The sequence below is a fragment of the Ceratotherium simum genome, chromosome 34 (genome assembly GCF_057802395.1).
Source record: "Ceratotherium simum simum isolate JZ-2026a chromosome 34, ASM5780239v1, whole genome shotgun sequence".
NCBI lineage: Eukaryota > Metazoa > Chordata > Mammalia > Perissodactyla > Rhinocerotidae > Ceratotherium > Ceratotherium simum.
The window spans coordinates 20567627-20594977 of record NC_141933.1 but is presented as its reverse complement, the minus strand read 5'-3'; the positions used below and the strand labels follow the sequence as shown (position 1 = coordinate 20594977).

Sequence of the window (27351 nt, the reverse complement as noted above, 5' to 3'; positions counted from 1 at the left end):
GCACTCGCTCAAACCAGACCAAGGGCCCAGGGCCTGCGGTCCACAGCGTGGGCCCTGGACATACCCGGCCCCTGGATGCACCGTGCATGTCTTCCCGGAGTGTCCACTCAGGTAGAGACTGAGAGGGGAAACATTTTTTTAAAAAAGGGGGAGAAAAGCCCACATTTGACAAAGAAGGTTACAATCTGTATGAATTTTTAAGATAAAATAAGGAATTTCAGAAATATTTTGGCTAGTTTGGGGGCCACTCTGAGCCATGCCCCCAGACGCCCAGCAGACCTTCCTCCAGCCCCTTAGCCATCGTGGTGCATTGGCAGAGACGCAGATGCCTCTCCTTGAACCCTCCTGAAACGGTGTGCTCACTCCCTTACTCCAGGGGTCTCTGCTCTCCTTGTGAGCAAATTCTTCTCAGCCCCAGCCCCAGGTCTCCTGGAGCTGTTTCCTGGACAGCTGCCAGCCTGGAGCTCAGGGCTCCTGGGAGAGAGCGGCGGGGCCCAGGATCCCTCTGAGCCTCTGAGATCACGCTGCTTCACTCACAACCCCGTCAGGCAGATAAGATAAGAAAGTGGCAGTGACTGTTGGAATCCAGGCTGCAAAGCCAGACAGATCCGACAGCGTGTAGTGTGTGACTGGGCAAGGGATCTCACCTCTCTGAGCCTCAGTTTCCCCATTTGGAAAATGCCTACCTTGAAAGTTTGCAATGAAGGACAAAGGAGGTCATGGAATAGGGCTTCGGGCTGATTGTGTGGCCAGCATCACATGGGGGCTGCCACTCCCGTCTCCTCCCAGAAGCCCCCACTTCCTCCTTTCTTTCCCTTTCACCTGCCTGAGAACCTCTGCTCCCTGCTCTTCTCTGCGCCCCCAGGGCCCCTGGCCTCACTCTGACCTGTCCTGATCTGGGAGAGAGTTGGAGCTGGGGTTCCCAGCCCTACCCCAAGGCACTCCCTCTCTGAGACGGAGACCCTGGAGGGCTTAACTGCTTCCCTGGCACGACTCCTCACTTGTGCTCACACGCCTCCCGCCCTCACAAGACACCCCTTCCACCCTCAGACAGCCACACTGAACAACTGCTGGCATTCACACACCAGCCACTTTACAGGCACAACATCTTGTAATCCTTGCAGCCCCCGATATTCGTATCCCCATTTCACAGAGGAGGAAACTGAGGCCCAGAGGGGAGGAGTGACTGGTGCAAGGTCAGTTGGCTAGAAAGGGCAGCTCTGAGACGTGAACTTAGTTCTCCTGACTGCCAACCCAGTGGAAATTCTATGCAAACCACGAGGCAAAGCAGCACCTCTTCATTTAGAAAAAGACTTCGAGCCTTTGGGGGGGTCACTGCTGCCCAGGCCCGTGGTCCTGCCTCTTCCCGGCTCCCCTGCTCTGTCCCCATCACCACAGTCTCCTGCTTCTCCTGGTCCAGGTTGTAGGATGTCAGAGTTGGCAACTTCCAGCCGCAGGTGCCCATGAGAGCAGACAGGTTATATAATCCAGAAGGTGAGCAGTTTCCTGAATCGAAAGCTCCCCTTTGCTCCCTGCCCTGGCCATGCATACCTAGCTGTGGCACTTAACTCCCCGGGGACACAGGCCAGTGGGGCAGTGTTCTCTGGTGGTTAGAACCAGGGCGTTGGTGCCAGACATTCACAGGTTTAAATTTCAGCTCTGCAGCTGAGAGACCACCCCCTGGGGAAGTGACTTAAGCCTTTTAAGGAGAGAAAAATGCCTCTCCTGGCCTGGAGAGTTCACAGAAGGGAAATTTGTTTCTAAGAGCCAAAGGCTCAGACTTCTCCACGCATGATCTCATTTAAGCCTCATAACAGCTCTGATGAGTAGGTACTATGATTACTCCCGTTTTACAGATGAAGAAACTGAGGCGAAGGAGTCTTCCCAAGGTCCCACAGCCTTGCAGGAGCTTGAACACAGGCCCTTGTGACTCTAAGTCAGAGGCACTTAACACTTGCCCCAAAGAGGTCCCTCTTCATTTTCTCCCAGGAATTGTTCCCTACCCCTGCCAGCCCACAGGGTCAGAGGCCCTGAGCAGCAAGCTGAACCATGACTGGATGGGACTGGAGGGACTGGCCCTGCCCAACTGTGGTGTGGTCCCCAAATGCCTGATTGTCCTCGCTCTTGGGTTGGGCTTGCAGACAGCTGCCTGGGCATGCAAGGGGTTAAGACCAGCTGCAGTGGGACCTCTTCCAGGTAGTTCCCCTGCCATATTGTCTTGGGCCACCTTACCCTGGAACCACGTAGGTGTCTGACCTTCTTCTGTAAGAGGGGTGTAAGTCCTTCCAGGGAACCTGTGGGATGGGGCCAGGAAACTGAGAAGCTGGACTTGAACTTCTCACTTGCTTGGGCCCCTTCCAAGGTCCTGGGAGACGCCTCAGCGGATTTGTATTTGTGATTTTGTAATCTTTTTCTTAAAGAGGGCCCCCAAATTATATCAACATCAGGCTCCACAAAACCTAGCTCTGTCCCCTGTCCCTAGTTTGGGGGCAGTGGAAAGAGTTCCATCCATCTCCCCACTTGCTTTGGTGCTTGCTGGCTCTGTGACTTTAGGCAAGACCCCCCACTTTCCCATCCATACAATGGGGATGAAGCCTGGACAGGTAGGTGGGTACAGCCGGCGCAATGAGAGGAGGTCATTGTAAAACCATCCTTTACAAGAGGCGCAAATTCAGAGGGCTGCCACCAGCCTGCACTTGTTCCATTCCCAACAGTCTTGTGGCGTAAGTGGAGGCTCCCACCCCCATTTTCCAGCTAATCGAGGTTTGGAACTGAAGGAGCAGGCTGGAGCCCCATCCCCCACTGCTCCCTGGGGTCTCTACCCAGGATGCCCAGCCCCGGGTTGGGGGGAGGGGGTCCCCGGGACAGAGGGTGCGGGGGCGGGCTCGGCGGAGGCCGGGGGAGGAGGCAGCGTCCCGCACCGTCTCACCGCAGGACCGACCTCGGCCCTTATCTGCTCCGGCAGTTTCCGCCGCCCACCCCAGCCCCCCGCCGCCGCAGGCCTGGCCCCGGCCTCCGCCTCCGCCTCCGGAGGGGCCGGCCCGAGCGCCCCTCCCCCGCCGCCGCCCGCCCCCAGGGAGCGCCCGAGCTGCCGCAGGCTGCTGCCCAGCGGAGCAGAGAGGGGCCCGGCCCCCCAGGTGAGGAGCCGGAAGTGATAAATAACTCCTGGGGGGGGCGGTGGAGGCAGCGTCGCAGTGAGGCCCTCCCTGCCCCAGCATGCCCACCCCAACTAGAGAGGGGCTCCCCAAACCGGGCCACCGCGGCCAAATCTCGGGGGGGAGACTGGGAGGGAAGAGGAGCCGGGTCCCTTGAAGTCCCAGGGAGCAGGAGGAGCCCTGGGGTCGGTCTACACAGGGTTCTGAGAGACACGAGACCCCCCACACACACGCACACGCACACACACTAGCAACGCCGATGGGCGTCCCTCGCACAGGTGTGGAAGGGAAGAGAGAAGTGTAGACACCTTAGAGAAAGTGAAAAGCAAGCCACAGAGTCGGGGAGACGTCTGCCGGGTACAACCGGCAGAGGATAAGCATGAAAAATACATCAAGAACGCTTGCAGATGCATAGGAAAAACACAACAAAAGAAGTAATCCAACAGAAAAATAGATAAAAGACATGAACGTGCGCTTTTACAGAAGAGGAAACACATTCGTCCAATGACCACCTAAGGGATGCTCGGAGATTATTAGTGATGAGGGAAATGCAAATAAAGACCACAACGCGATGCTATTTTACACCATTTGAAGGGCAAAAATTAACAAGCCTGACAGCACCAAGTGTTGGAGAAGAGGTGGAGCGACGGAATCTCCAGCGCATTGCTAGTCAGAGTGCAACTCGATAGAACCGCGGGGGTGGGGGGGCGGCGACGGAGCGACACAATCTGGCCTTATCTTATAAAGATGAGGCACAGCTCGTCCCCTCTAGGCTTAAAATCAAGAGAAACTTGGGCACGTGCTCCAAGAGACGTGAACAAGAACGTTCAAAGCTGCACTGTTCTTAATAGCAAAAATCTGGAAATAACCCAAATGCCCACTGACAAGAGAATGAGTAAATAAATAAATTACAGTGGATCTCTTCACAACAGTGGCCCATCATTCAGCAGTGCAAGCAAATGAACCAGTTTCACACATATCACGAGTGAATATTAGTGCCATGTTGTTGAGTGAAAAATCCAGTCCCAGAAGACAAATACCCTTGCTGTGAAGTTCAAAACCAAGCCAAACCATATCTCTACAAATAACAACGTTGGTTCCTTCCTTCTAATACTTTTGTTATTAGGAGATGACATGATTACCCACCCAAAGAGACGCAAAAGTATACTCAAGACTCAAGAATAATACTGAGAAATTATTAGAAGCGGTAAGAAAATGTAGTTTGTTTAGCAGGTATCAAAGGAATACATAAAAATTATCGGCCTTCCTGTGCACTAATAGCTTCAAAATGTAATGGGAAATATCCTATTCAAAATATCCACCAAAATGTAAAATACCTAGAAATAAACTTGTTAACTGTTATGCAGGGCCTATATGAAAACAATTGTAAAAATCATTGAATAATGTAAAAGAAAACCTCAAAACAGCTTTTTTCCCCCGTATTTTAAAAAAAAGCCAGATCAAACAGAATATTGTCTAGGTGTATATGTATATGAGAAAACTCTTTATTGAAAGAAAAATACTGATCACCACAAAATTCAGGTTCCCTGGAGAAGAAGGCAGGGAGATGGGATGGGGGGGTAACAAGTAAGCAAATATATCAATAAACATATAAATTAAATAAAAGAGGGCCCTGCAAAGGCTCAGATGACAGTGCCTAACGCACGAGGATTTCGCCCCAATTTGCACTTCTAAGGTAGGAAAGGGGGAAAGGGAGACACTAGATTCGTTTGCACAGACTTTTATTCAGAGTATAGGCAAGAGCTTGTCTTTCTTTCCAGGAGCCCACATGGGACGTGGGGGTGGGGAGGCCTGTGTGTGTATATAGGGGACAGAGCTAAGGGTCTCAAAGACACACAATACTGAGGGCCTTCAGACTGGACAGATCCAGAAGGCTTCGGGGACCAGGCGGCCTTGTAAACGGGCCCGTATTTCAATTGACAGAGATGGTGGGAAGGGAAGAACATGCCGGGCCTGCCAGGGGTGGGGTGAGGGTTACAAAGGGGGTTGTAAAGGCAAAGAGGCCAGACAGAGAGTAGTGAGGCCTGAGAGAAAGCACCCAGAAACTCTGGAGGGAGCTAAGGCTGCTCTGGGAAGAACAACTTAAGAGAGGGTTAAGGGCAGGTCTGGTTTGGAGAGGCCCCTGAGACCTAAGAGCAGGGGCCCCCTGGTGAGCACCTGGCTGGGCCTGTCTTCAGCTGTGACCTTGTGCAAGTTGCTCACCACCCTGAGCCTTAGATGCCTTTCTACAAGAGATTGCTGCCTGCCTGCAGATCCCACAGAAAGCCCTGAGAAGAAGGCCCACTTTCTCCCGGAAGGCCACACTCTGGAAACAGCAGAAGTGCCCATCCACCCCCAGCCCACAGTCTCTAGCCCTGCCCTGCCGGAGGAGGGGAAGGGAGTTAGAGCATCGGCAATGCCAGGCCATGCTGGTCTCGCGGCCACTGCTTGGTCAGCAGGCCCAGGGGGCAGTCCCACCTTCTGGAAATAGAGAGCTGAGGCCTGGTTGCCGAGAAAGGCCACCAGTAAAGTTACCAGAGCCAGGAACAGAGTGTTGCAGTCAGACCCTGGGCAACCCCAGTGAAGTCAGAGAAATGGGTCTGCAGACCCCAGTCCCAGACACCTCCCAGCTACTGAGAGACAAGCCAGGCCAAGCCTGCCCTGCTGAAGTCTATCTGCCCAGCCTCCAAACCCACTGATAAATGTGTTGGAAAACACTCATCTGTGCTCAGCAAGGGGAGGAGAGAGGGTGGCCCCCACCCCGTGTCTTTATCTGTTCTTTTCATTGCTGTAACATTTTCTTTATACCCATGTGTCCACATAATAAATAATAATAATACCTAACCCTTAAGTAGAACTTCCCGTGTGCCAGGCATAGTTCTAAGTGCTTTGTGTATATTCATTCATTTAATCCTCAGAACAGTCCAATACCGTAATCCATTTTGCAGGTGAGGAAACTGAGGCATAGGGTGTTAAGTAATTTGCCCCAATCTGGTTGTCTTAACCATCAAGCTAGAAGCCATCATATATATATATGTATATATATAAATTTTTACATAATGGCATAAATGTGATCATATATATGTTTTAATGTGTTTTTAAATTTTTCTTTTATATTTTTCCTCCCCCCACCATGGAATCCTATGTTATCACCCTAACGTGTGATCTTTTATATTTTTTATTTCTTCACAATTATACATAGACATATATACCAGTAGCTATAATCACAGGTACATATACAAGGTCCCTTTTTGTCATTATTTTAAAATAGTGGATCGTATTAAATAAATATTTCTGCATCTCTCTTTTTTCACTCTATATCTGGAAACCCCTGGCAGATCTAATTCACTGGGAGGGGTTTTTTGTTTTTGTTTTGGTGAGGAAGATGAGCCCTGAGCTAACATCTGTTGCCAATCCTCTTCTTTTTGCTGAGGAAGATCAGCCCTAGGCTAACATCCGTGCCCATCCTCCTCTACTTTATATGTGGGACGCCCACCACAGCATGGCTTGACAAGCAACGTGCAGGTCTGCACCAGGGATCTGAACCTGCGAACCCCAGGCCGCCAAAGCAGAGCACGTGAACCCAACCACTACACCACCAGGCCGGCCCTGTCTAATTCACTGTTTTTTACTTTTTTACTTTTTAATTTTTTGTGAGGAAGATCAGCCCTGAGCTAACATCCATGCTAATCCTCCTCTTTTTGCTGAGGAAGACCGGCTCTGAGCTAACATCTATTGCCAATCCTCCTCCTTTTTTTTTCCCCCCAAAGCCCTAGTAGATAGTTGTATGTCATAGCTGCACATCCTTCTAGTTGCTGTATGTGGGACGCGGCCTCAGCATGGCCGGAGAAGCGGTGCGTCTGCGTGCGCCCAGGATCCGAACCTGGGCCACCAGTAGCAGAGCACGCGCACTTAACTGCTAAGCCATGGGGCCGGCCCTAATTCACTGTTTTTAACAGCCACGTATGGTACCTTGTGTGGTACCCACCCACCCACCGTGTCCTTCCACCTGGCCCTCCCGCTGATGGTCATCTTCTAGAGTCCCATCACCACCCCCAAGGCGCTTGTTGCTTTAATCTATTTGGGAGTCTGATGGTGAAAATGCTAGGCCAGCTGAGAGGAAAAGGCAGTAAGAAGGCAGCAAGTGGCATTTCTGGCTGGGTCTTGCCCACTCCCTTGCTGGTGGCCAGCAGCCCTCTGTCCCCAGAGGCGGGAATGCTGACTGTGTTATTGTGAAATCATTTGTATATTGTGAAGTCCTTTGCATATGATGGAGTGATTTGCATATAGGGGTGGGAGTGGGGGGCCGGGAGGGGGGCGGATCTTAGAGATCCCAGAGCAGCATCCCTGAATGTCTTCCTCCCTTTGCAAAGAAACCCACCCCGGCTTCCACTTCAGAACCCATGGAGGGGCACAGGAAGGCGTCCTGGCAAACCTATGGGCCTGGTGGGGTGAAGCAGACATGGGGCTTTCAGAGGAAAGTGATCCCACCTGGAAGGAGTTGGGGGTCTAGGAAGGGCAGACATTGGAGTGCAAGATGGAACAGGGCACCGGGTGCGGAATGGGAGACCCGAGTGTGCCCTCAGAAGCCCCAGGACTGGAGGGCAACACAGGACAATGAAGGGAGCCACATGGAGGCAGATGAGGGTCAGAGGCTTGGAGACCCCCACTCCTTCACAATCTCTGCCCAAGTGAGTGCACATGTGCCCCTTCCTGAATGTCATACGGTTCTGGCTGATTCCCAGAGAAGTATGCAAAGTGGAAATGTGAAGCCAGACTCCCACGACCCTATAAGAGAGAGGTGCTATCACATGCTCTGGGTTCAGGGGCATCCAGGTTTGAATCCTGGCTCTGCCATCTGTGCCATTGCGTGATCCTGGGCTAACAGTGCCCACCTCAATGGGACAGACTCAGGATTCGGTGAGACAATGCAAGTAGAGTGAATGGCACGTAATACGCGTTCAGTAAATTGCAGGTATAATAATAATGCTATTGTTTCCTGCCCTAGTCTCAGGCGAGGGAAGCACAGAGCCCTTGCTCCCGCAGGTTTGGAGTTCTGAGCAGCAGTGTCAACCATGCATTGGACCCCAAAGGGTTACAAGTCCTGGAGACAAAGGCCTGAGGTTCCCAGTGAAAAACCAAAGCATAAAAATAATTCGATGAGTAAGAATAAAATTCCCTCTTCTGAGGTTCCCGGGGTTAGGCCCCTCCCTGCGGCAGGCACTTCCCCTTTCCCTTGCTCATGGAGGAGCCAGGCCGGGCTGACTCAGAGCAGGAGCGCCGCAGCCACCCTCCCACTCCGGACCCTGGCCCGGCTCGGCCCAGGGCTGCGCTGTCTGGCGGCCGAGCGCGCCCCCGTACGGCCGCGGGCGGGACTGCAGCCGGAGAGGGGAAGCGGCGGCCAGACCCGCAAGCCCAGCCACCCAGCCGCTCGCGGTCCCTGCGGGGCCGCCGCCTCCGCCCTGCCCAGCCCGGCTGAGCGCGGCGCCCGACGGGCTCCCACTTCCGGCCGGCCCTGCCCGCCGCCCCAAGTCCGACCCGAGCGGAAGTGCGCCCACCGCCCGGGTCCCCCACGGCCGGGAGGCGGAAGCGCGCGCCGACCGCCGCTCCCCCCGAGCGCGCGGCGCGCGGCGCGTCGGGTTCCGGACGGGTCCCTTGTGACGTGGCCGCGCGCCGGGGGCGGCTCCGGGCCGGGGGCCGGGCGGTCGGGCCGGGCGGGGCAGAGCCGGGGCGGGGCGCGGCGCCGCAGCTGGATGGCCGGGGCCGCCCGGAGCGTCGCCGCCGCTGCCGCACGGTGAGTGACCGCCCGGCCCTCGGGGCCGATCCCCGCCCGGGGGACCCGGGCCTGTCGCCCGGAGCCCGGAGCTCCACTTCCCTGGGCTCCTCTCTCCTGGCGCCCCCTCGTCCCTCCCCGTCTCTGCCTCGGCGCCCCTCGGCGGCCGCTCCTCTCCGGCTCGCTCACTCTGGACTCTCCCCTCTGACTCTCTCGGCCCCCCTCCCCTCTCCCAAACCTGCGGTACCCTCCCCTCTCCGTGACCCCCGCGGCCTCCAGCCCCGGCCTGGCCCAGTCCTGCCTTCCGTCCCCAGTGAGCCCAGCTGGTTTCATCAGGGTCTCCCAGTAAGGCCTGAGAGCCTAGACGTGGGCTTCCTTTCCCCTGCCAGAGGCAGCTGCCTTCCCCCCCGGCCACCTCCATCAGCAGATGAGGACACTGAGGCAGGGACGCCGGCTCAAGGTCACAGCCAGCATGAGGCAGGGCAGACCGCGTTTCAGCCTCACGCCTGAGTTTCCAGATTGAATTCTCTTGGTTGACTCACTTCCACGTCCTGTGCTCTGCTGGCCAAGTACCTCGCTACTGCCTGGTGCTCCAGGCACCCCCAGCAGAAGGAGGATTCCCTGCGCCTCCTCCCTGCCAGGCACGTTCGCTTGCATTAGCAAGCTCATCTCATCTTCACAACCATGTGGGGGAGGCAATACATTCTTTATCCTACAGAGGAGGAAACTGAGGCTCAGAGAGGGGGCTTGGAGGACTTGCCCTCAGTCAAACAGCTGTAAGCGCAGGGCACCAAGTCAACTGGGGCTCTGAGCCTGTGAGGCAGCTCCCAAGGGAAGGATCCTTTCTCTTCAGTCCCACCTCCTGTCTGTCTCCATGCCCCAGGGGCCCTGGGCTCATTTCCTAGGAAGAAGCTCTGAGGGTCCTTTCCTAGCTCTGCTGCTTGGTTTCCCCACCTGCACCTCCTAATGTCACCCCATCAAGCTAGACAGTGCCAGCCTCAGTCTCTGGGTGTCCTCACCGGGCACATCCCGGCAGCAAAGCCTCCCCTGGCAGTCAGAGAGACACCCAGCTGGGCAGGGCCTGCCGGTGGCTTAGGGGAACCCAGCCAGCGCTTATCCTGTCATTAAGGAAAGTTTAGCCTCAGGCGGACGTGCTGACACACAGTCTGGGCTGGCTCACAAGGAAACAATGTGTGGTCCTTGGGAGTGGGGTGTAGAGGAGCGGAGCCCTTGGTGTGTGAACCCACTGTTCAGATCCTCAGAGGCCCTGGGCAGGGCAAGCAGGGGGGCAGGCGACATAGCCAATTGTGGGGGGGAGGGATAGAATGCCACGTCTCCTAAGCAGGTGTGCGGCCAAGGATGGCAGCTCACGTAAGTGGCTTTTGTGTTTTTCAGCACGTGGTATGCCTGGATGTCCCTGCCCTGGTTGTGGCATGGCGGGCCAAAGGCTCCTCTTCCTCACTGCTCTTGCCCTGGAGCTTCTGGGTGGGGCTGGGGGTTCCCAGCAGGCCCTCCGGAATCGGGGGGCTGCAGCTGCCTGTCGCCTGGATAACAAGGAAAGTGAGTCCTGGGGGGCCCTGCTGAGCGAGGAGAGGCTGGACACTTGGATCTGCTCCCTCCTGGGCTCACTCATGGTGGGGCTCAGCGGGGTCTTCCCACTGTTCGTCATTCCCCTGGAGATGGGGACCACGCTGCGCTCAGAAGGTGGGTGACCGTCCTCTGGTGCCCAGGGGCAGCCAGCAGTGCGGGAGACATGCTCCCCCTCTTCCTGGGAGAGCTCAGTCGCACATCTGGGATCACAGTGTGTGTGAGGCTGAGGGTGGGGATGGAATACAATTTCTCACTTGGGTCCTGTGAGACCAGGATGCGCCACATTTATTTGTTCATGCGTTTGTTTATCCTGAAAGAATAAAAGTCAGCAAATGTTCACCAAGAAACAGTATGGAGGGGCCAGCCTGGTGGCGTAGTGGTTAAGTTCTCATGCTCCGCTGCGGCGGCCCGGGGTTCGCAGGTTCAGATCTACACCGCTTGGCATCCATGCTGTGGCAGCAACACACATACAAAATAGAGGAAAGATTGGCACAGACGTTCGCTCAGGGCCAGTCTGCCTCACCAAAAATGAAAGAAACAGTATAGAGAGTGGTTGGAAATACAGATGCCAGGCTACCTGGGTTCAAGTCTTGCCTCTGCCACTTACCATCTGGGGGGCATTTGGCAAGTTACTTCCCTCTGCCTCAGACTCCCAACCTTAAAAATGGGAATAATAATAGTATCTACCTCACAGGTGTTATTGTGAGGAGTAAATGAACTAATATAGGTAAAGCATTGGAAGACAGCCTGGTGCAGGGGAAAGGCAGCCTGTTCCTGGCTCCCGGGCTAGGTACCGGGATGCAGTGGTGAGCAAAGCAATGCATCTCCCTTCAGTCTTTGCTCCAAGTGCAAAGGGGCTCTCGAACCAAGTGCCCCAAGTCAGCCTCACCCAGGTTACACGAGAGGCTGGAGCAGGCCTGCGTCTGGGGAGAGGATCTGGAGGGGACGCAGGTGTGGACAGAGGCTTTTCCTCGGCTCCCCTTTTGTATCACGCGCAGGTACTGTCTATCCACAGATGACATGTTGTCATGAAAAATACAAGATCAGATGGGGAGCTGCTAAAAACGCAGGTGCCTGTCGCCCCCACCCAAGAGTATGACGTAGTAGGTCTGGCCCGGGGCCCCAGGAATCTTTGCAATGAGTGCCGCAGGCATTTCTGCAGCCTGCCAGGCTCAGGAACTGTTCATTCAGCAGATGGTTAAGAACACAGCCGTGCCAGGCCCTGGGCTGAGGGCTGACACCGCAGCTGTGAACAAAGCCCTCGTGGGGCCCACCGTCGTGCCTATGCACCAGCTCAGCCCCTCTCATGGCGTCCCTTCAAGGTCACCGTAGGGAGGACTTGGATTACAGGCATACCTCGCTTTATTGCCCTTCACAGATACTGCATTTTTTACAAGACCCTCCACTAGCAAAAAGATTGAGTCACTGAAGCCTCAGATGATGATTAGCGTTCTTTAGCAACAATGTATATTTTAATTAAAGTATGTACATTGTTTTTTAGACTTAATGCTATTACACACTTAATAGGCTACAGCATAGTGTAAATATACTTTTATACACACTGGGAAACCAAAAAATCCGTGTGATTCGCTTTATTGAGATATTTGCCCTATTGTGGTGGTCTGGAACCGAACCCGCAGTATCCCCGAGGTATGCCTGTGTTAGCTCCCTTTTGAAAATGGAGAAGCACAGGCACAGAGAGGTTCTTTGACCAGCAGAAGTCACACAGCCTGGAAACAGTAGCTTCTCCTGGAATCCCACCCCACCACCAAGCTACCACTGCCCTCTGGGCCTCAGTTTCTCTTATCAAACCAAGGGTTTGGGCATGGCCCCCTGAGGGCACTTCCAACTCAACGCTGCAAATCTGTGCAAGTCCCGGAATCTCTGCCACTTTTCTGAGAGTAACAGTTGCTGAGAAGAGACAAATTCCCATTTAATGATCGCTTGCTGTGTGTACTGTCATTTAATATCCTCGAGATCCCTATCAGATAGATACAGTTATCCCCGGTGTACAGCTGGGGAAACTTAGTCCCAGAAGTAATCTGCCCAGGGGCACCAGCTGGTGGGCTGGGAAGCTGGGACCTGTCCAGCTCCCACGCCCAGTCTCTTAACCGTTAAGCAGTCGTGGCTCCGCAGTTGTCCAGCAGGTCGTGGTGTGTTCCTGCCAAGCACCCAGCCCCTGCTGGGCCTGGGAGCGGGGGACCCAGGGGAGGCATCCGCCCATCCAGCCTTCTGGAGGCTTGCAGTCTGGTGGGGCAGAGGTCAGGCCAGGGACTTTGGTGGGTCCACCTCCAGGCCTGGCATCTCTGCCTTGTAGCTGGGGCCCGGCGCCTAAAGCAGCTGCTCAGCTTTGCCTTGGGAGGACTCTTGGGCAATGTGTTTCTCCACCTGCTGCCCGAGGCGTGGGCCTACACGTGCAGCGCCAGCCCTGGTGAGTGAGGCCGCAGGCTGGGGCGGGAGGGGGGTGGGGATGGTGCCCATGCCCCATGGCGGCCTAGGCCCAGCCGGCTCTGCCAGGATGATGGGAGAGGGGTTCTGGGCATCTGACAGGGGACTTGTCCTGGTCCCAGTGCCCTGGCCCCCGTGGGAGTCTCTGGGGCCCGGCTGTTTCACCAACCGATTCGGGCCCTGTGCCCTTGACACTGCGGTGGACTAGGTCCCCCCTTCTCCTGGCCTGGCTTGGCTTGGCCTGGCCTGTCAGTGCTGCCCCCTACAGGTGGTGAGGGGCAGAGCCTGCAGCAGCAACAGCAACTGGGGCTGTGGGTCATTGCTGGCTTCCTGACCTTCCTGGCGTTGGAGAAGATGTTCCTAGACAGCAAGGAAAAGGAGGGGACCAGCCAGGTGGGCCCAAACCCCAGGGCCTGGAGGCCCAGGTTCTGAGTTGAGCCCTGAAAAGAGGGTCTCTGGGCCCTTTCCTGGGAGCTCTGGGAGGCTGGGCCAACTCGTTTGGGAGGCTCTGGAGAGTGACAGCATCACCTCCTGCTGTGGCTTGTTCTCATAGACTGATAGTGACAGCCATGTGGGAGGCAGAGGGTCTGCTGAGTTTGGGGGCACTCGGCTGATTGAGCAGCAGAAGAGTCTAGCTAGATACAAGGGGTGTTCCCCGTCTCATTTCTCCATCTCCCGCTCCCCTTCTGCATCTACCCTGGCCAAGTCAGGAGCATCTAATGTCACCTCTCCTTCTCCTGGCCCTAGGCCCCCAGCAAAGACCCCGCTGCTGCCGCCACGCTCAATGGAGGCCACTGTCTGGCCCAGCCGGCTGCAGAGCCTGGCCTGAGCGCTGTGGTCCGGAGCATCAGAGTGAGTGGCCCGCTCAGGGTCCCCTCCTCCTGTAGCCGCCCCACCCCGAGTGGCTAGCCCAGCTCAGGCTTACCTGCCCGGCTCAGCCCGGCTTTCTCTCCCCTCACCCAGGTCAGTGGCTATCTCAATCTGCTGGCCAACACCATAGACAACTTCACTCACGGGCTGGCTGTGGCTGCCAGCTTCCTTGTGAGCAAGAAGGTGAGTGGGGGTTGGGGCGGGAGGGGCCCAGGCAGTTCTGATTGATGGTGCCCGTGTTGACCAGTTGGCTCTACCTCCAAAATAGGTCCCCAGTCTATCTACTTCTCGCTCCCTCCACAACCAACACCCTCATCTCAGCCTCCAGCACTCCCTGTGGCTCTTCTGGAGGCAGCCTTCTTTTGCCCCAAGCCCCTGGTCTGTTCTCCTTGCTGCAAACACTCCTTGTTGGAACATGTGTGCAGTTCGCCATCTGTACACATGCCTCTGCCAGGCTGCCAGGCTTAGCCCCTGCCTGCTTCTAGATGCTTCTTCCCCACTTCCCCCGCTGTACTCTGGCCCCAGTGGTCTAGCTGAGCTCTTTCCCCCATCATGGCCTCCACCTCACACTATTCATCTGCCTGGAATGTTCTTCCTCCCACTCTTTGAACCACTGGCTCCTCATCCTTCAGGCCTCAGCTTAAATGCACTTCCTCAAAGAGGCCTTTGCTGATCCCTCATCTAAATTAGGCCCCCGTTACTCATGCCCCATGGCACCCAGTTCATCCTTTCCCCCACAGCAGCTGTCACAGTGTGTAGTCACACAGTTCTTTGTGTGTTTATTCAATCCTTGCCTCTTCCCTCCAGACTGTTAGCTTCATGAAGGCAGGTTCTCTGTCTGTTTTATCCGCTGCTGTATTTCTAGTAGCCAAATGGTGTCCAGCCAGAGCACTCAGAGTAAATATTGGTAGAATGAGTGGACAGTGGGTGCCCTGGCCCTCGGCACAGACCCCAGACTCCCCTCCCTGCAGATCGGGCTCCTGACCACCATGGCCATCCTCCTGCACGAGATCCCCCATGAGGTTAGTGCCAGAGGGTTTCCATGGTCAGCAATGTGGGCATGGCGCTTGTTGGGGGGCTTTGGGATGGGACTGCCCGCCAGTGGCAGGTTCGGGAGCTGCACTTCGGAGGCCTGAGCCCAGCACCAGGCTGTAGCCACCTTCTCAGCTGTGCTCCAGCTTCCTTGGGACTGGGGTCCCAGCGAAGGGGATGTGGGCTGGGGGGCCCAGCGGCAGGGCTGGTGCAGGGGGATTGGTGTCCACACCTGAGGCGCTCAGGGGGTCCAGCCCCACTGGGGCCCAGAGTGATCAACTGGACCTCCCCTCAGGTGGGCGACTTTGCCATCCTGCTCCGGGCCGGCTTTGACCGATGGAGCGCAGCCAAGCTGCAGCTCTCGACGGCACTGGGGGGCCTGCTGGGTGCCTGCTTCGCCATCTGTACGCAGTCCCCCAAGGGAGTAGGTACGGGCGTGGTGGGTGGTGGAGGCAGTGGCGGTCCGCAGAGGGGCCCACAGCCAAAGGGCACAGCTGCCCTGCCCTGGTGTCCAGGCCGGGTTCTGCCCTGTCTGCCCTGCGGGGGGTGGGGTGCAGTCCACACGGCTCCCCTGGGCCCCCAGCCAGTCAGGACTTCTCCCTGCTATAGAGGAGACCGTGGCCTGGATCCTGCCCTTCACCTCTGGCGGTTTCCTCTACATCGCCCTGGTGAATGTGCTGCCTGACCTCCTAGAGGAAGACGACCCATGGTGAGTGACCCCCCCTGGGCCTGCCACACGCAGAACCCTTAGGGGCTCGAGGGGGAGGAGCATCCGGCTTCTGCCTCCTCCCCTCAGCCAGTGCCACCCGCTGAGCCCTGGCCCCCTCTCCCCACAGGCACTCCCTGCAGCAGGTGCTTCTGCTCTGCACGGGCATTGTGGTGATGGTGCTGTTCTCAGTCTTCATTGAGTAACCATTCCTGATGCCCCGCCCCCCGCACAGCAATAAGAGACTCGGATTCACTCTGTGACCGTGTGTGAGGCAGAGAGGGCGAATGCCCGTGAGAGCGAGCCTCCGACCAGAGGATGATGTGCGTGTGTGTGTATGTATGTGCATGTGTGACCAGAGGTGTGTGCGAGACCAACACTGTGATCCCTCGTGCGCTGGGCCCAGGACCTAATGCCCGCGCCTCCCGCAGCCATGCTGTGGTCCTCTCCTTGCCACTCTGTCATCTTGCACTTCCCGGAGTGAGCAGTGAGGAACAGCAGCACCGGTCCCAAGCAGAGGCTCTCCCCACTGGGACCCCAAGAGGAGTGAGAGCAGCTGAAGGAGCTCAGGGCTGCAGGAAGCCCCGAAGCTGTCTCCTGCTGGGGCCTCATGGGTCCCTGGCCTGAGGGAGTTAACCCCTCTGCTCACGCGCCCAGCCCTGGGCAGCCAGGGGCAGAGGCTGGGGCGTCTTCTCTCTGCCACGTTCATTGTGCTGGCCCTTCCTTCACCAGCTCTAAGGCCAAAGAAAGGAGAGGCAGGTGCTCATAGCCCCCAGCCCCACTCAGCACTGACAGTCCTGTCCCTCCCAGCGTGGAGCTGGGAGATGCTTCCTAAGACCTTTTCCTCACGGCTGCCTGCCCTGGGCCAGCTCCCGTTCCCCCAGTGAATGCTCCCTGGCAGCGCCAGCAGCTCTCGCCACCTCCAGCTGCCAAACAGCAGCCTGCAGGGCAGCACGCAGCCCCGGGCCAGAGAGGCCTCCCAGTCCAGCTCAGGGATGCTCACGCCAGCACAGGGTCCGGGCAGATGCTCTGGGGGTGGGAAGAGAGTCAGCCATGGCTGCCTCCCCTCCCCTTTTCCTGTCCCACTGCGGGTGGGGGTGCAGTGGGGGTGGCGCGGGCTCCACGTTGTCAGCGCTCAGGAATGTGCTCTGGGAGAATGCTGAAGCCATAATCCCCAGCTATTTCCCTTGGCTGACGCCCAGGTACTCAGCTGGCCCACTGCATGGCCAGACTCCAGCCCTGCTGCTCGGCCCTGGGAAGTGGCCATCAAGGGGCTCTGAATGGTTTTACAGCAGTTTTGCTGTGGTTCCGTTTGTATCTGTAAATACCTGTTCTATAGATGAGATGCAAATAAATATTATACACAAACCGGCTGGCTCTGTTCGGCACACCAGAGGCCAGGGTCCAGCAGGGCTTTCCTGGGCCCCGTGCCCCAGCCAGGCTGGCTGCTGTGCAGGCCCAGCTCCCGCTGGCCGCCCTGCAGTCTCCACAGGCACCCCCACCCCACCACTCCCCAGCCCTTCTGCTTCGTGCTCATCTCTGAACCGTTACCCTCGTGGTGCGTCTCAGAACAGGGTGCCGCATTTCACGTTTCCCTGGCGTGTTTTGTTTTTAGCTTTCTATCCCCGTCAAGCAAGCCTGGCACTATGCTGCTGTAGCCCATGTCACACCAAGGGCTGGGTCCTCATCTTATAGACCCACAAGCTTTGTCCCAGCCTGCCCCTGAGTAGTTTAACCAAGGAAGGGAGCTCCATCCCCAAAGTCATCTCCCAGTTTGGCCTCAATGAAATTAGTTTTCATTAACAAGAAAGAAAAGAAATACAGGATCCTTATTCTACACCCCACAGCCTCACCTCCTCTGAATGTGCTGGATGTAAAGACAGCATCAGGCACCGGGGGGCACTACTTCCCCGCAGTGCTATTAGGAAAAAGTCCTAAGTGCTATTAGGGAAGTGGAGTCCTAGTCTCTCCTCTCCAAGCCAACCAGGACAACTTTCAGTAGCCTCTTGGCTGAGAGCAGCATGTCTGCGCCACGTCAGAGTCTGGTACACAGGCTGTGAAGCCCAAATGGGCTGCATCCTCAGCTGAGATGCTTGGCTCTCAGTATCTTATCAGCAAAAAGGGATCCGCTTCACCTGTCTGTGACATACCCAGGACCTGGTGGGTCCAGGCCTGAAAGAACTAAGTAGGGAACCCAGGGCTGTCTCGCCAGCCCCCACCCTGACCTCAGCAGGCACTGGGGCTCCTAGGTGTGCCGAACCCCTGCTGGGTGGCAGACACACATGCAATCGTGGCACTCAGCCTTCTGAGGGAGGCAGTGGGACCCCATTTAGGGATGAGCGAGCCAAGGTGGGGGTGAAAGTAGTGCCTACAGGTTCACTTGCCACGGCCAGGTGAATGCCCCGACTGGTTAGAAGAGGGACTAGGGAATGCAGGAGTGGGGGCAGCTGAGCCCAGGGCAGGGGACAGAACCAGCACACTTCAGAGGCTGTGCTGGGGCTCCTCGGGTAGGGGGTGGGAAGTCAATAGGAACACCAAGGAGAGCGCAATGGGGGTGCACCTTGGAAGGCCAGCCCGGAGGTGGTGGACTAGAGGGGAGAGACTCAGAGATGGGACAGAGCTGAGCCCTCCCGACAAGCCTCCTTGAGGGAGGGGACTAGGGAAAAACAGGGTATAGGGGCTTTGGGACTGAGGAAAAAGGATGTAGGGGCTTTTGCCAGAGGGCAAGTGAGAGCTGAAAGAGTTCTGAAGGGCTGTTTCCTTGAAAGGCCATTCAGGGGTACAACAGCACAGGGGAAAGCAGACAGGCTTTCTTCTCAGCCCTGGGTTTGAATCCCAGCGATGCCACCTAAGACTGTGCAATCTTGGCCCAGCTGCTTAAATGCATCTATAAAATATAGTGAGGCTCCCCTACTGGTGGTTATTGAGATGACGAGATAAAACTAGGCACAAGGCGCATAGTGCACACGGCCCAGACTAAGCCCTTGACGAGATAAAACTATGCACAAGGCCCATGGTGCACACGGCCCAGAGTAAGCCCTCGATGAATGGTAAACCACACTAAGTGAACCACAACCAGGAAGGCTGGGAGACAGGAGGACCAGCGAGATCCTCACAGAAACTGTGACAGGATCTAGGGCCCGACAGGGAGTGGGGCTGACGGCAGAATGGGGGGTGGGGGAGAACACAGCATAGCCAAAGGTTAGGCCTGGAAGGGCTCTCAGAGTGGATCTTGCTCAACGTTCATTTTTCAGCCAGAGAAAATGGGCCAAAAGAGCTCACGGGGACATGTGGAGAAACAGGAGGTCAGGGGGCCAGGAAACAAGGGAGGAGTCCTAAGGAGCAAAGACCCAGGGCCTGGCTTTACGAGGAGGCAAGGCCGAGGGCCAGAGCACCGACATGCAGAAAGGAGAGAAAGGCTGACCTGTCCAGGCCCTTCACGCTAGAGCCGCAGCGCCACAACCTCTAATGCTCAGCGGTGGGGCAGGGAGGGGAGAGGGGCTGGAGGGACACGTGAGGGAGGCCAGAGGACCCCAGGCGACAGCTGCAGACAGCTGCAGCACGCGCCCACCCCTCCCCGAGGGCCTCACCCTGACAACTGGTTCGAGGCCCATGGCTGTCCTGGGTTTCCAGGCAGCCGCACCTGGGGAAGGGGCCTCCTGCATATGCCCCACTCTTCCACCCAGGGCCCAGGGGTGAGACAGACAGGTGGCAGGGACCCGAAACCATCTTTATTACGAAGTTTAACCAGCCAGAGTCCAGGGAGCAGGCGTGGCGGGCGACCCCCTAGGCGTAGTACTGCAGGTTGGCTTTCTTCTTGGCCTGCACCTCCAGGATGCCCTCCATGTAGTCCTCGTGGGTGAGCTCCGTGGCGCCCCTGCGCAGTGCGATCATGCCCTGCACCAGGACAGGCAGGCTCGAGGGTGCCTCTCTGCACCCTGGCCCGGCTCCTGAGGCCTCAGCCTTCTCAGCCTCTTCCCCTCAGCAGTCTATACCAGACAAACGCCCCTGTCCTGTCCAGGGAAGGGAAGCAAGAAGATACGAAGCACCCACCCACCCACCTCACCCTGCCACTCACCGCCTCCACACACACGGCCTTGCACTGGGCCCCGTTGAAGTCATCCGTACAGCGGGCCAGCTCCTCGTAGTTCACATCAGGACTAGGGGAGGACGGACATCACAAGGCTCAGCTCCTTATGGGGAGGGGGCGGGAGGAGCAGGTGTCCTCCCACAGTCCCCCATCAAGCAGCGAGGGCAACTCACCCTGTGACCATAGGTAAGTCCCCTCCCCACTGTGCCTCGTTCTCTTCTCGGTACAAGATGGGGAGAGGAAAGGATGTAGGGCAAAGCAGGTTAGACCAGGTTAGTTCTAGTGTCTCCTGAGCTCCAGCCTTCTAGAAAGCTGCACCTGAGACTCCAGGGACTGATTCAGCCTGACGCAGGGGAGCAGGAGGTCGTGGACATAAAGATGGCCCTCTCCCCTCTCCTGAGCAGCGCAAGCCGTCCATCAGCACAGCACTGCTGCTGCCACGTCCTGTCTCACGTGCAAGCACTGTGCCTGATGTTGCCACAACCCCATGAGGTCAGTGCCATCAGCCCCACGGCCCAGATGATAAAATTCAGGCTTAGAGAGGTTGCGCCACCTGCTGAAGGTCACACAGATCCGACCCCAGGTCCATCTGGCCTCCAGCTGGATTTCCCTGGGCCATGTTGGACTGTGCTGATCTGCTGAAGTGGGGGAGGCCAGGAAACTGGGGGCCTCTGGGCTGTGTGCCTTCCAATCATGGGGGAGGAGTGGGGGTGGATTCCAAGGAGGAGAGCACCCAGAATTAGAGCCTGGGCCCCAGCAAGATTCTATCTCAGGCACCTGGGGAGAAATGGAGGCTGGCGTTTGGAATAGTGTGTGTGAACGGGAGGTGGAGAGAGGTGGGCGGAGACCTGGGGAAGCCTAGCACAGAGAGAAGAGATAGAGACCGCTCTGCTGCTGCCCCTTCGGGTCTCAGCGCCTTGCTGTGTCCTCGCTTACCTGACGTTCATCTTTCGGGAGTGGATCTGCATGATTCTGGCCCGGGCCTCCTCGTTAGGCATCGGGAACTCGATCTTGCGGTCCAGGCGGCCTGAGCGGAGCAGGGCGGGGTCCAGGATGTCCACCCTATTAGTGGCTGCAATTACCTGAGCAAGGGGAGAGGCAGCACCTTGAACTGAGGAGGACGGTGCACAGACAGGCCAGTCACGGCCAAGACAGGCAGGGAGGCAGCCCACAGTCCAGGTGAAATAGCAGGGGATGTTCTAGACAGACCCCAATTCTAATTCTAGCTGCAGGAACTAGGTGACCGAGAAGGTCCCGACCTCTAAGCCCCATGTCCAGCATCTGTAAAGCGATGACAATACCCACCTTGACTTGGGTGTTGGGCTGGAACCCATCCAGCTGGTTCAGGAGCTCCAGCATCGTCCTCTGCACCTCCCGGTCCCCAGCCTTCTCACTGTCAAAGCTGCGGCAGACAGGAGGCCAGGACACTGATAAAGCCACGGCTCGGGCAGAGCCCTCCCCTCCTCCAACCACTGGAAGCCCAACCCAACCCGACCAGGGTGGGAAAAGTCTTGCTCAACTTGTGGCCCCCGGCCCAGAGACAGGCACAGAAAAGGTGTCAGAGACCAGACAGGCTCGTAGGATCAGGTGCCGGGCTGAGGATAAAACAACAAAACCAGCCACTGCCTGGGCTATGCCCCGATGAACATGCCATTACAACCTGAGCTAAAGCTTAGAACACAGGGATCCGGCCCAGACTCAGTGCATAAGGGGGAGCCCAGGCAGGCCTCCCTGAGGAGGTGTCCCTCAGGCTGAGATCTGCAGGCTGAAAACACATCGGCTGGGCAACCAACCAATGGAGAACAGGAGAAAACAAATAGCACATTCCAGAGAGGGAACAGCAGGTGCAAAATCTCTGCCACCACAGAGCCAGAGTGGGCCTGCAAACCGAGGGGACACTGTGGAGGGAATCCAGAGGGAGGGGGAGGCAGGGGCAGGGACGGGATGAGGCTGGAGGGGAGCAGAGGCAGCCACACAGAGGGCCTTGCAGGCCATGGCAAGCCCAGCATTTATCCCAAGGAGCAACGGGAAGGCCCAGAAAGGGTCTTAAGTAGGATCGGTTTGTGTGACGGACTGTAGGTGCATGTGAGCGAAGTGACCAGGTTTCTGTTTTGAAAGGAACGTGCTGGCACCTGTGAGGAGAATGGATGGTCAGGGAAAAAGAAGAGAAGCAGGGAGGCTAGTTTGAAGAGAATTTAAGAAGTAGAACCACAAGAGTAGAGCTGCCACTGTCCGGGGGGAGGAGGGGACAGGGTGGGAGAGTTGGAATTGAGAACAATGCCCTTGGTGGTACCAAGCATCCCCTTACCGCTTGGTGCCGATGGCATCCAGCTCATCAATGAAGATGATGGACGGAGCTTTCTCCTTGGCCAGGGCAAAGGCGTCCCGGACCAGCTTGGCACCATCCCCAATGAACATCTGCACCAGCTGGGGGCCAGCCAGCTTCAGGAAGGTGGCCTGGGGTGGGGGAACGGTAACAGTCAGGCCAAAGGCACCACCAGAGGCCTCCAGAGACCCTTTGAGCCCGCAGAGCTCAGCTCCCACCCACTTCCTCCTCATCCCTCCCACAGCACTCACCTTGGTCTGTGCAGCACAGGCCCGAGCCAGCAGGGTCTTCCCTGTCCCCGGGGGCCCATACATCAGCACCCCCTTTGGAGGCTGGATCCCCAAGTTCTCAAACTTCTCCTTGTGGTTCATTGGCAGGACAATGGCCTCCACCAGCTGCCAGGAAGAAATCCTGGGTGAGGAGAGTGAAGACCTGAGGGTTCCTACAGCCCAACTTTTTTTTAAAATAATTTTATTTGACTTTCTAAGGTCTTTCCATCTTGCTTTTTTTTTTTTTGCTGAGGAAGATCTGCCCTGACCTAACATCTGTTACCAATCCTCCTCTTTTTGCTTGAGAAAGATTTGCCCTGAGCTAACATCTGTGCAATCTTTCTCTATTTTGTACGTGGGTCACCGCATACGGCATGGCCACCAACAAGTGGTGTAGGTCTGCACCTGGGAACCAAACCCAGGCTGCTGAAGCAGAGCACACTGAACTTAACCACTAGGCCATAAGCCAACTTTTAATGGCTTCAACGCCTATCTCCAACCTTCCTACTCTAATTCAGGGACAGTGCCCTCTCCTTCCCCCACATAAAGAGGACACAGAACGCTCTCTCCCACCAAAACTAGCTATACGGTCTCTCCAGGAACAGCAAGATATGCTAGAAAGACAATGGGCGAAGAACCAGGAGCCTGAGTTCCAGTCCTGGCTCTGGCCCTAACCTTCTGTGACTCTGGGCGAGTCACTCAATCTCTCTGGATCTCAGTCTCCTAAACCGTTTCATGGCACCCTCCTTGCCTCCCTACGACGCTATGAGGATAAGAGGCACACTGGGAGAAGAGCTCTGGTCAGTGAAGGAGAGAAACACAAAAGGCTGCCGAGGCTGCTGGTGGCTGCCGTGCCTCCCTCACCTCCTGAATCTGCTTGTCCAGGCCCCCGATGTCACTGTATTGCTCTGTGGGCCTCTCGTCCACCTCCATGGCCTTCACCCGCGAGTCGTACTCTGTGGGCAGGGTCTCCAGGATCAGATAGGAGTCTTTGTTCACACCCTGGGGACACAGCACGAAGCCTTCAGATTTGTCCCAGCTCAAGGCCTACCTAACTGGCTGGGTGACGGGTGTCTGTACAGTGAAAGGACAAATATAGGACTGGGCAACGCAAGAATCAAAGAGCAGGTCGACAGGATCAGACTCTCCGGGCTGCTCTGCCGAGATTCAGGGCCAACAGTGACCTGGGTGTGGGGCAGGGGGTCAGCTAGTCAGTGGGAGAAACCTCACTGGCAAAGCCCTGCCTGGGCCCAGGGACACCACTCACCACCAAGTCTCCTGGCTTCAGCTTTTCAGCATCCACCAAGCCAATCACAGGCAGGAAGTATGTCTGTGGGAAAGATTCCAGGTGCAGCCTCAGTTACTGCCCCCAGGAAGGCTCGCCAGTCCTGTCCCATATCTACCCCTCACCCTCTTCAGCTCTTCTATCACCTGAGCCGCCTCACCTGGCGTGTAGAGGTTTTGATCACTGCACACTTGCCCTTCCTCTGGGAGTCCAGGTCAATATTGGCACCATCCTCCTCTTGGTCGTTGGGATCAACATCCAGAAGCTGGGAAGGGAAAAAGCTCAGGTCGAGAAGCCCTGCTCAGCCCCCTGAACTCCCCAGAGCCCAGCGCTTCCTGGGCCAAGACAGTCCCAACACTCGCAGGGGCCCTAGGAGAAGGTGAGCCCTAGCCATTCCTGCCTCACTCCTCTGACTAGCCCTCAGCCCAGCAAAGGTGCGGCTGACAAGCCAGGGGACTGATAAAATCTGTTTAGGTGTTGCTTCTCTGCACAGACAGCATCCACTCCTGAGGAAGAACAACCACTAGAAAAGGAGGCATCTGAGGCTTCTGCGGCCTTTTTCAGGCCCTGCATATCCCCCTGGAAATGCACACTAGAGAGGGAGCCCTAGGAGATGTAGCTCTCAAACGCAACTTGGGCCTCAAAGCTTCCACCCACTCTTTCCCCAATGGCCCCAGCGGAGGCTGCCTCCAAGCCCTGCCGACCCCACTCTTCCCCTCCACGTACACACACACCTCGATGACGTTGGAGACAAGGTACGGCAGGGTCTTGTTCACTTTGATTTTCTCACTGTTCTCTTTGATCTTGTCCTTCATGGCCTGGAGCTCATGGGTGACCCGCAGCACTTCACTCTTCATGATCTGGGGGGAGGGCGAGTGGAAGTAACTGCTCAGCCTGGGCTCAGCTTCTCCTGGGGCTGGTCAGGTCCAGGCTGCCCCGGGGGACCCTCCTGCGTGGGTTCACTCAGCTCTATGGCTCTCTGAAGGCTGAGCCTGACTGTGACCACGTCCAGCAGAGGTCAAGACAGGAGGCCAGTCTGGGAACCTCCTGGTGAAGCAGTTGTAGCAGAGGAAAAAGAGCGGGACTTTGAGTGAAGCACATGTACCTTTTAGGTTCTGCCTCTTAAGGGCTGGGTACTCCCCCACAGTAAAAAAAAAAAAACTCTCTGAGCCTCAGTTTCCCCATCTGTAAGATGGGGATTTCCTAAAAGAAGGATTCTCAAAAGGAATAGTTAAACATGGCATTGATGATTCCCCCTCTCAGACCGGGTCTCCCACCACCCTGTCCCTTTTCTGGTCCTTTTTAAGGCTGCGTTTTCTTTTCTCTTTTCCTGGTTCGAGGAGGAAACTGCAGTCCCCATGCCTCCCCTGGGGAGGTCGAGAACGACGTGAGAGGCCGCGGGGATCGCCAGGGCCTGCCCTGAGGGGGCTCCACTGCCCACCTTGATCTCACTGTCCAGCAGCCGTGTGCGCTGGATAATCTCTTCTGTGGACATCTTGAGCACCTCCTCCCCGATGCCATCTTGCTGTTAAAAAAAAAAAAAAAAAAAAAAAAACTCAGGGCAGGCATCTCGCTTTCTCCGAGCCCACTCACAGCCTCGGCTGCCCCGCCGATAAAGCCAGAATGAAGGAGTCGGGACCCTTACCCACATCCCAAGCAGCCCCGACCCCAGGACCAGGCCAGACTTTGACCCCCAGCCCCCTCCTCCCCTCCCGCCAAGGGCGTCTCCCCGCTGGTCCCGACCCTAGGACCCCCTACTCTCCCAGCTCGGACCTCAGCCTCATCCCACACGGTCGCCATCTTCTCCTGCCGAGTCACTGGGCTCTAGAGTTTCGACAGCAGATTCATTTCCTGGAGGAGAAGACCGAAGATAGAACTGGGCAGAAGCCGTGATAGGAGATTAATACTGTCTTTCTTAATGCCTGTTCCTGACTAATGGCAGACCTCTTTCTCCAAACCCTGACTCCTGACCGAATTAACTCCTGCCGCCTTGTCACAGCGAATCTGCTTCTCCGATTTCAAAGACGAAGCTCGGGCCACAGGCCCCGCCCCCGCGGCTCCTGAAACGTTCCCGCCCTCGTCCTGGGTATGCCGGGCGCCAGGGGTGGATGCGTTACAGGCCGGCGCGCGCAGCGGGGCGGGGCCTGGATGTAAAACCGGAAGGGGTGGGAGAAACAACGGGAGCCGCGAGGGCCCGTGGGAAATGTAGTCTTAATCTCGCGGGTAAGTGAAAGGGCGCTTTGGAAGCAATGATTCAACCTCCGAATGTGGCCCCCGTTAGGAATCATGGGATTCGCACAATGGCTCTGCCTCCCGTAAACCGTAAACTACATACGCCAGTCGTGTGCAAAGGGCCAAAAAAAGGGCATGACACCTCAGACTGCATTTTTATAATTAATATTTATTATAAGTACAAGCTGGCCACCCAGGGTTCCTGGAGAGAATCGTTAACCAGTTTTAAAGATAGAAATCTCTGCTGCCACTAACTTCACAGCAGGCACCCCAGAACTGCCCACGTGGGAAGAACTCAAGTGACAATCAGCCGATACAATTGAAAATATTATGACTCACGTCTGTGATGGTTTCTTTTCATCTCATTGAGAAGGGCAGATCACTTTGGATCATATGAGACTCGTACCTGTGTCCTCTGCCCTGGAGCATCTCTGCTTATCACTCTGAGGTGACGTCCAGGGCCCCCCTAAAATGAACTTCATGTAAGCCACGTAGCTTATATTTTAAGTCAAACCATCGCAGATACCCGCTAAACTTGGTGAAAATCTGTCCGGTGTTTTTTGTGGAATGCGGTTGAAGGCATTTCATTTGCAGCTGCTCGCTTAGGCTGACAAAGCACCCCCGTGGGTAGCAGCATTTACTCCATCCCCTCAACAGCCCTGCCCTGTGGACAGATTGAATTATCAGTCTCAGTGTTAGATAAGGATGGGGGATCAGAGAGGTTAAGTGACTTGCCCAAGGTTGTCCAGTAAGTCAGTGTCAGCACTTGGGCTACTGACCCCAAATTCACACTTATCAGAGTTGCCTGATAGGAGTCAAGAAGCCCAGATGAGGAAGGAGCTGTCCTGTCTGTGCTGGTCCCACCACACCCGGGACAGGTGGGTCCTGTTCTGGGACCTACATTTGGAGATCCCAACAAATAGGAATATGTTATAGAAAGTCTCCAGCCTGGGCCGGTGATGGGTGGTGGCAATCTCTCCCTGACCAAACCTTAGACAGGCTCCTCTGAGCCCTCTTTTCCACTAGTCCTGGTCATTGGGCCCTGTCCTCAGCCTGCCTAGCCTAGTTTTAGCAAAAATCCTGTTAAGTCAGTTTATCGAGACCCCCTCTCCCTTGATATCAGATCAAGTTCCTCATCCCCCACCTTTGATATATAAATCCTTGGCCTGCCTTTAGCAGGAATACTGTTAGGCTAGTTTAACAAGAATCTCCCTCCTCTGATGTCTCCTCTTAGTAATTTTTCATCTATTGACCCCCTTACTCTGCTCGTTGGCGATAAATCCCCAGCTGTCTTTGCTGTATTCGGAATTGAGTTCTGTTCTATACTGAATTCTTGTTCCTTTATTGCAATAGTACTGAATAAAATCCGTTTTTACTGCCTTGAACTAGTGTATGGCTCTATTTCTTTTTAATAGTGTTATGGAACCTGAAGTGAGTTTGCTCACCCATCACGCAGCAAGCCAATCTCTTACACTGGGTGTAGTGGAAGAAAGTAGGAATCGTATTGCAAAGCACTGAGCAAGGAGAATGGATAGCTAACGCTGTAATCCGGAACTCCCCGCAAAGCCATAAGCA

At 56.2% G+C, this 27351-nt stretch overlaps 2 protein-coding genes across 7 annotated transcripts; one reads left to right on the top strand and one right to left on the bottom strand.

Moving 5' to 3' along the window:
* Positions 1-8858: 8858 nt before the first annotated feature.
* On the top strand, positions 8859-16942 carry SLC39A13 (solute carrier family 39 member 13). Of its 6 annotated transcripts, none has more exons than XM_087422965.1 (11): positions 8869-8949; positions 9318-9569; positions 10324-10632; positions 12836-12949; positions 13235-13359; positions 13714-13818; positions 13930-14019; positions 14808-14858; positions 15164-15292; positions 15478-15577; positions 15705-16942. In XM_087422965.1, exons 3-10 carry the CDS (start codon positions 10332-10334, stop codon positions 15538-15540), a joined length of 978 nt encoding a protein of 325 aa, XP_087279091.1. In that variant the 5' UTR covers positions 8869-8949; positions 9318-9569; positions 10324-10331; the 3' UTR covers positions 15541-15577; positions 15705-16942. The 6 variants fall into 6 exon arrangements, with proteins under 6 accessions (XP_004437007.1, XP_087279091.1, XP_087279088.1 ...); XM_087422962.1 differs by having other exon boundaries at positions 15164-15296; XM_004436950.3 differs by lacking the exon at positions 9318-9569 and having other exon boundaries at positions 8859-8949; positions 15164-15296.
* A 2343-nt stretch (positions 16943-19285) lies between these two features.
* PSMC3 (proteasome 26S subunit, ATPase 3) lies at positions 19286-25525 on the bottom strand. Its single transcript, XM_004436952.3, has 12 exons — positions 25318-25525; positions 24986-25069; positions 24279-24404; positions 23705-23809; positions 23527-23589; positions 23124-23261; positions 22242-22385; positions 21973-22121; positions 20970-21066; positions 20601-20746; positions 19653-19734; positions 19286-19471 (listed from the first exon to the last, which is right to left on the bottom strand). The coding sequence occupies exons 1-12, from the start codon at positions 25342-25344 to the stop codon at positions 19361-19363; spliced, it is 1272 nt and encodes a 423-aa protein (XP_004437009.2). The 5' UTR covers positions 25345-25525; the 3' UTR covers positions 19286-19360.
* Between the last annotated feature and the right edge of the window lie 1826 nt (positions 25526-27351).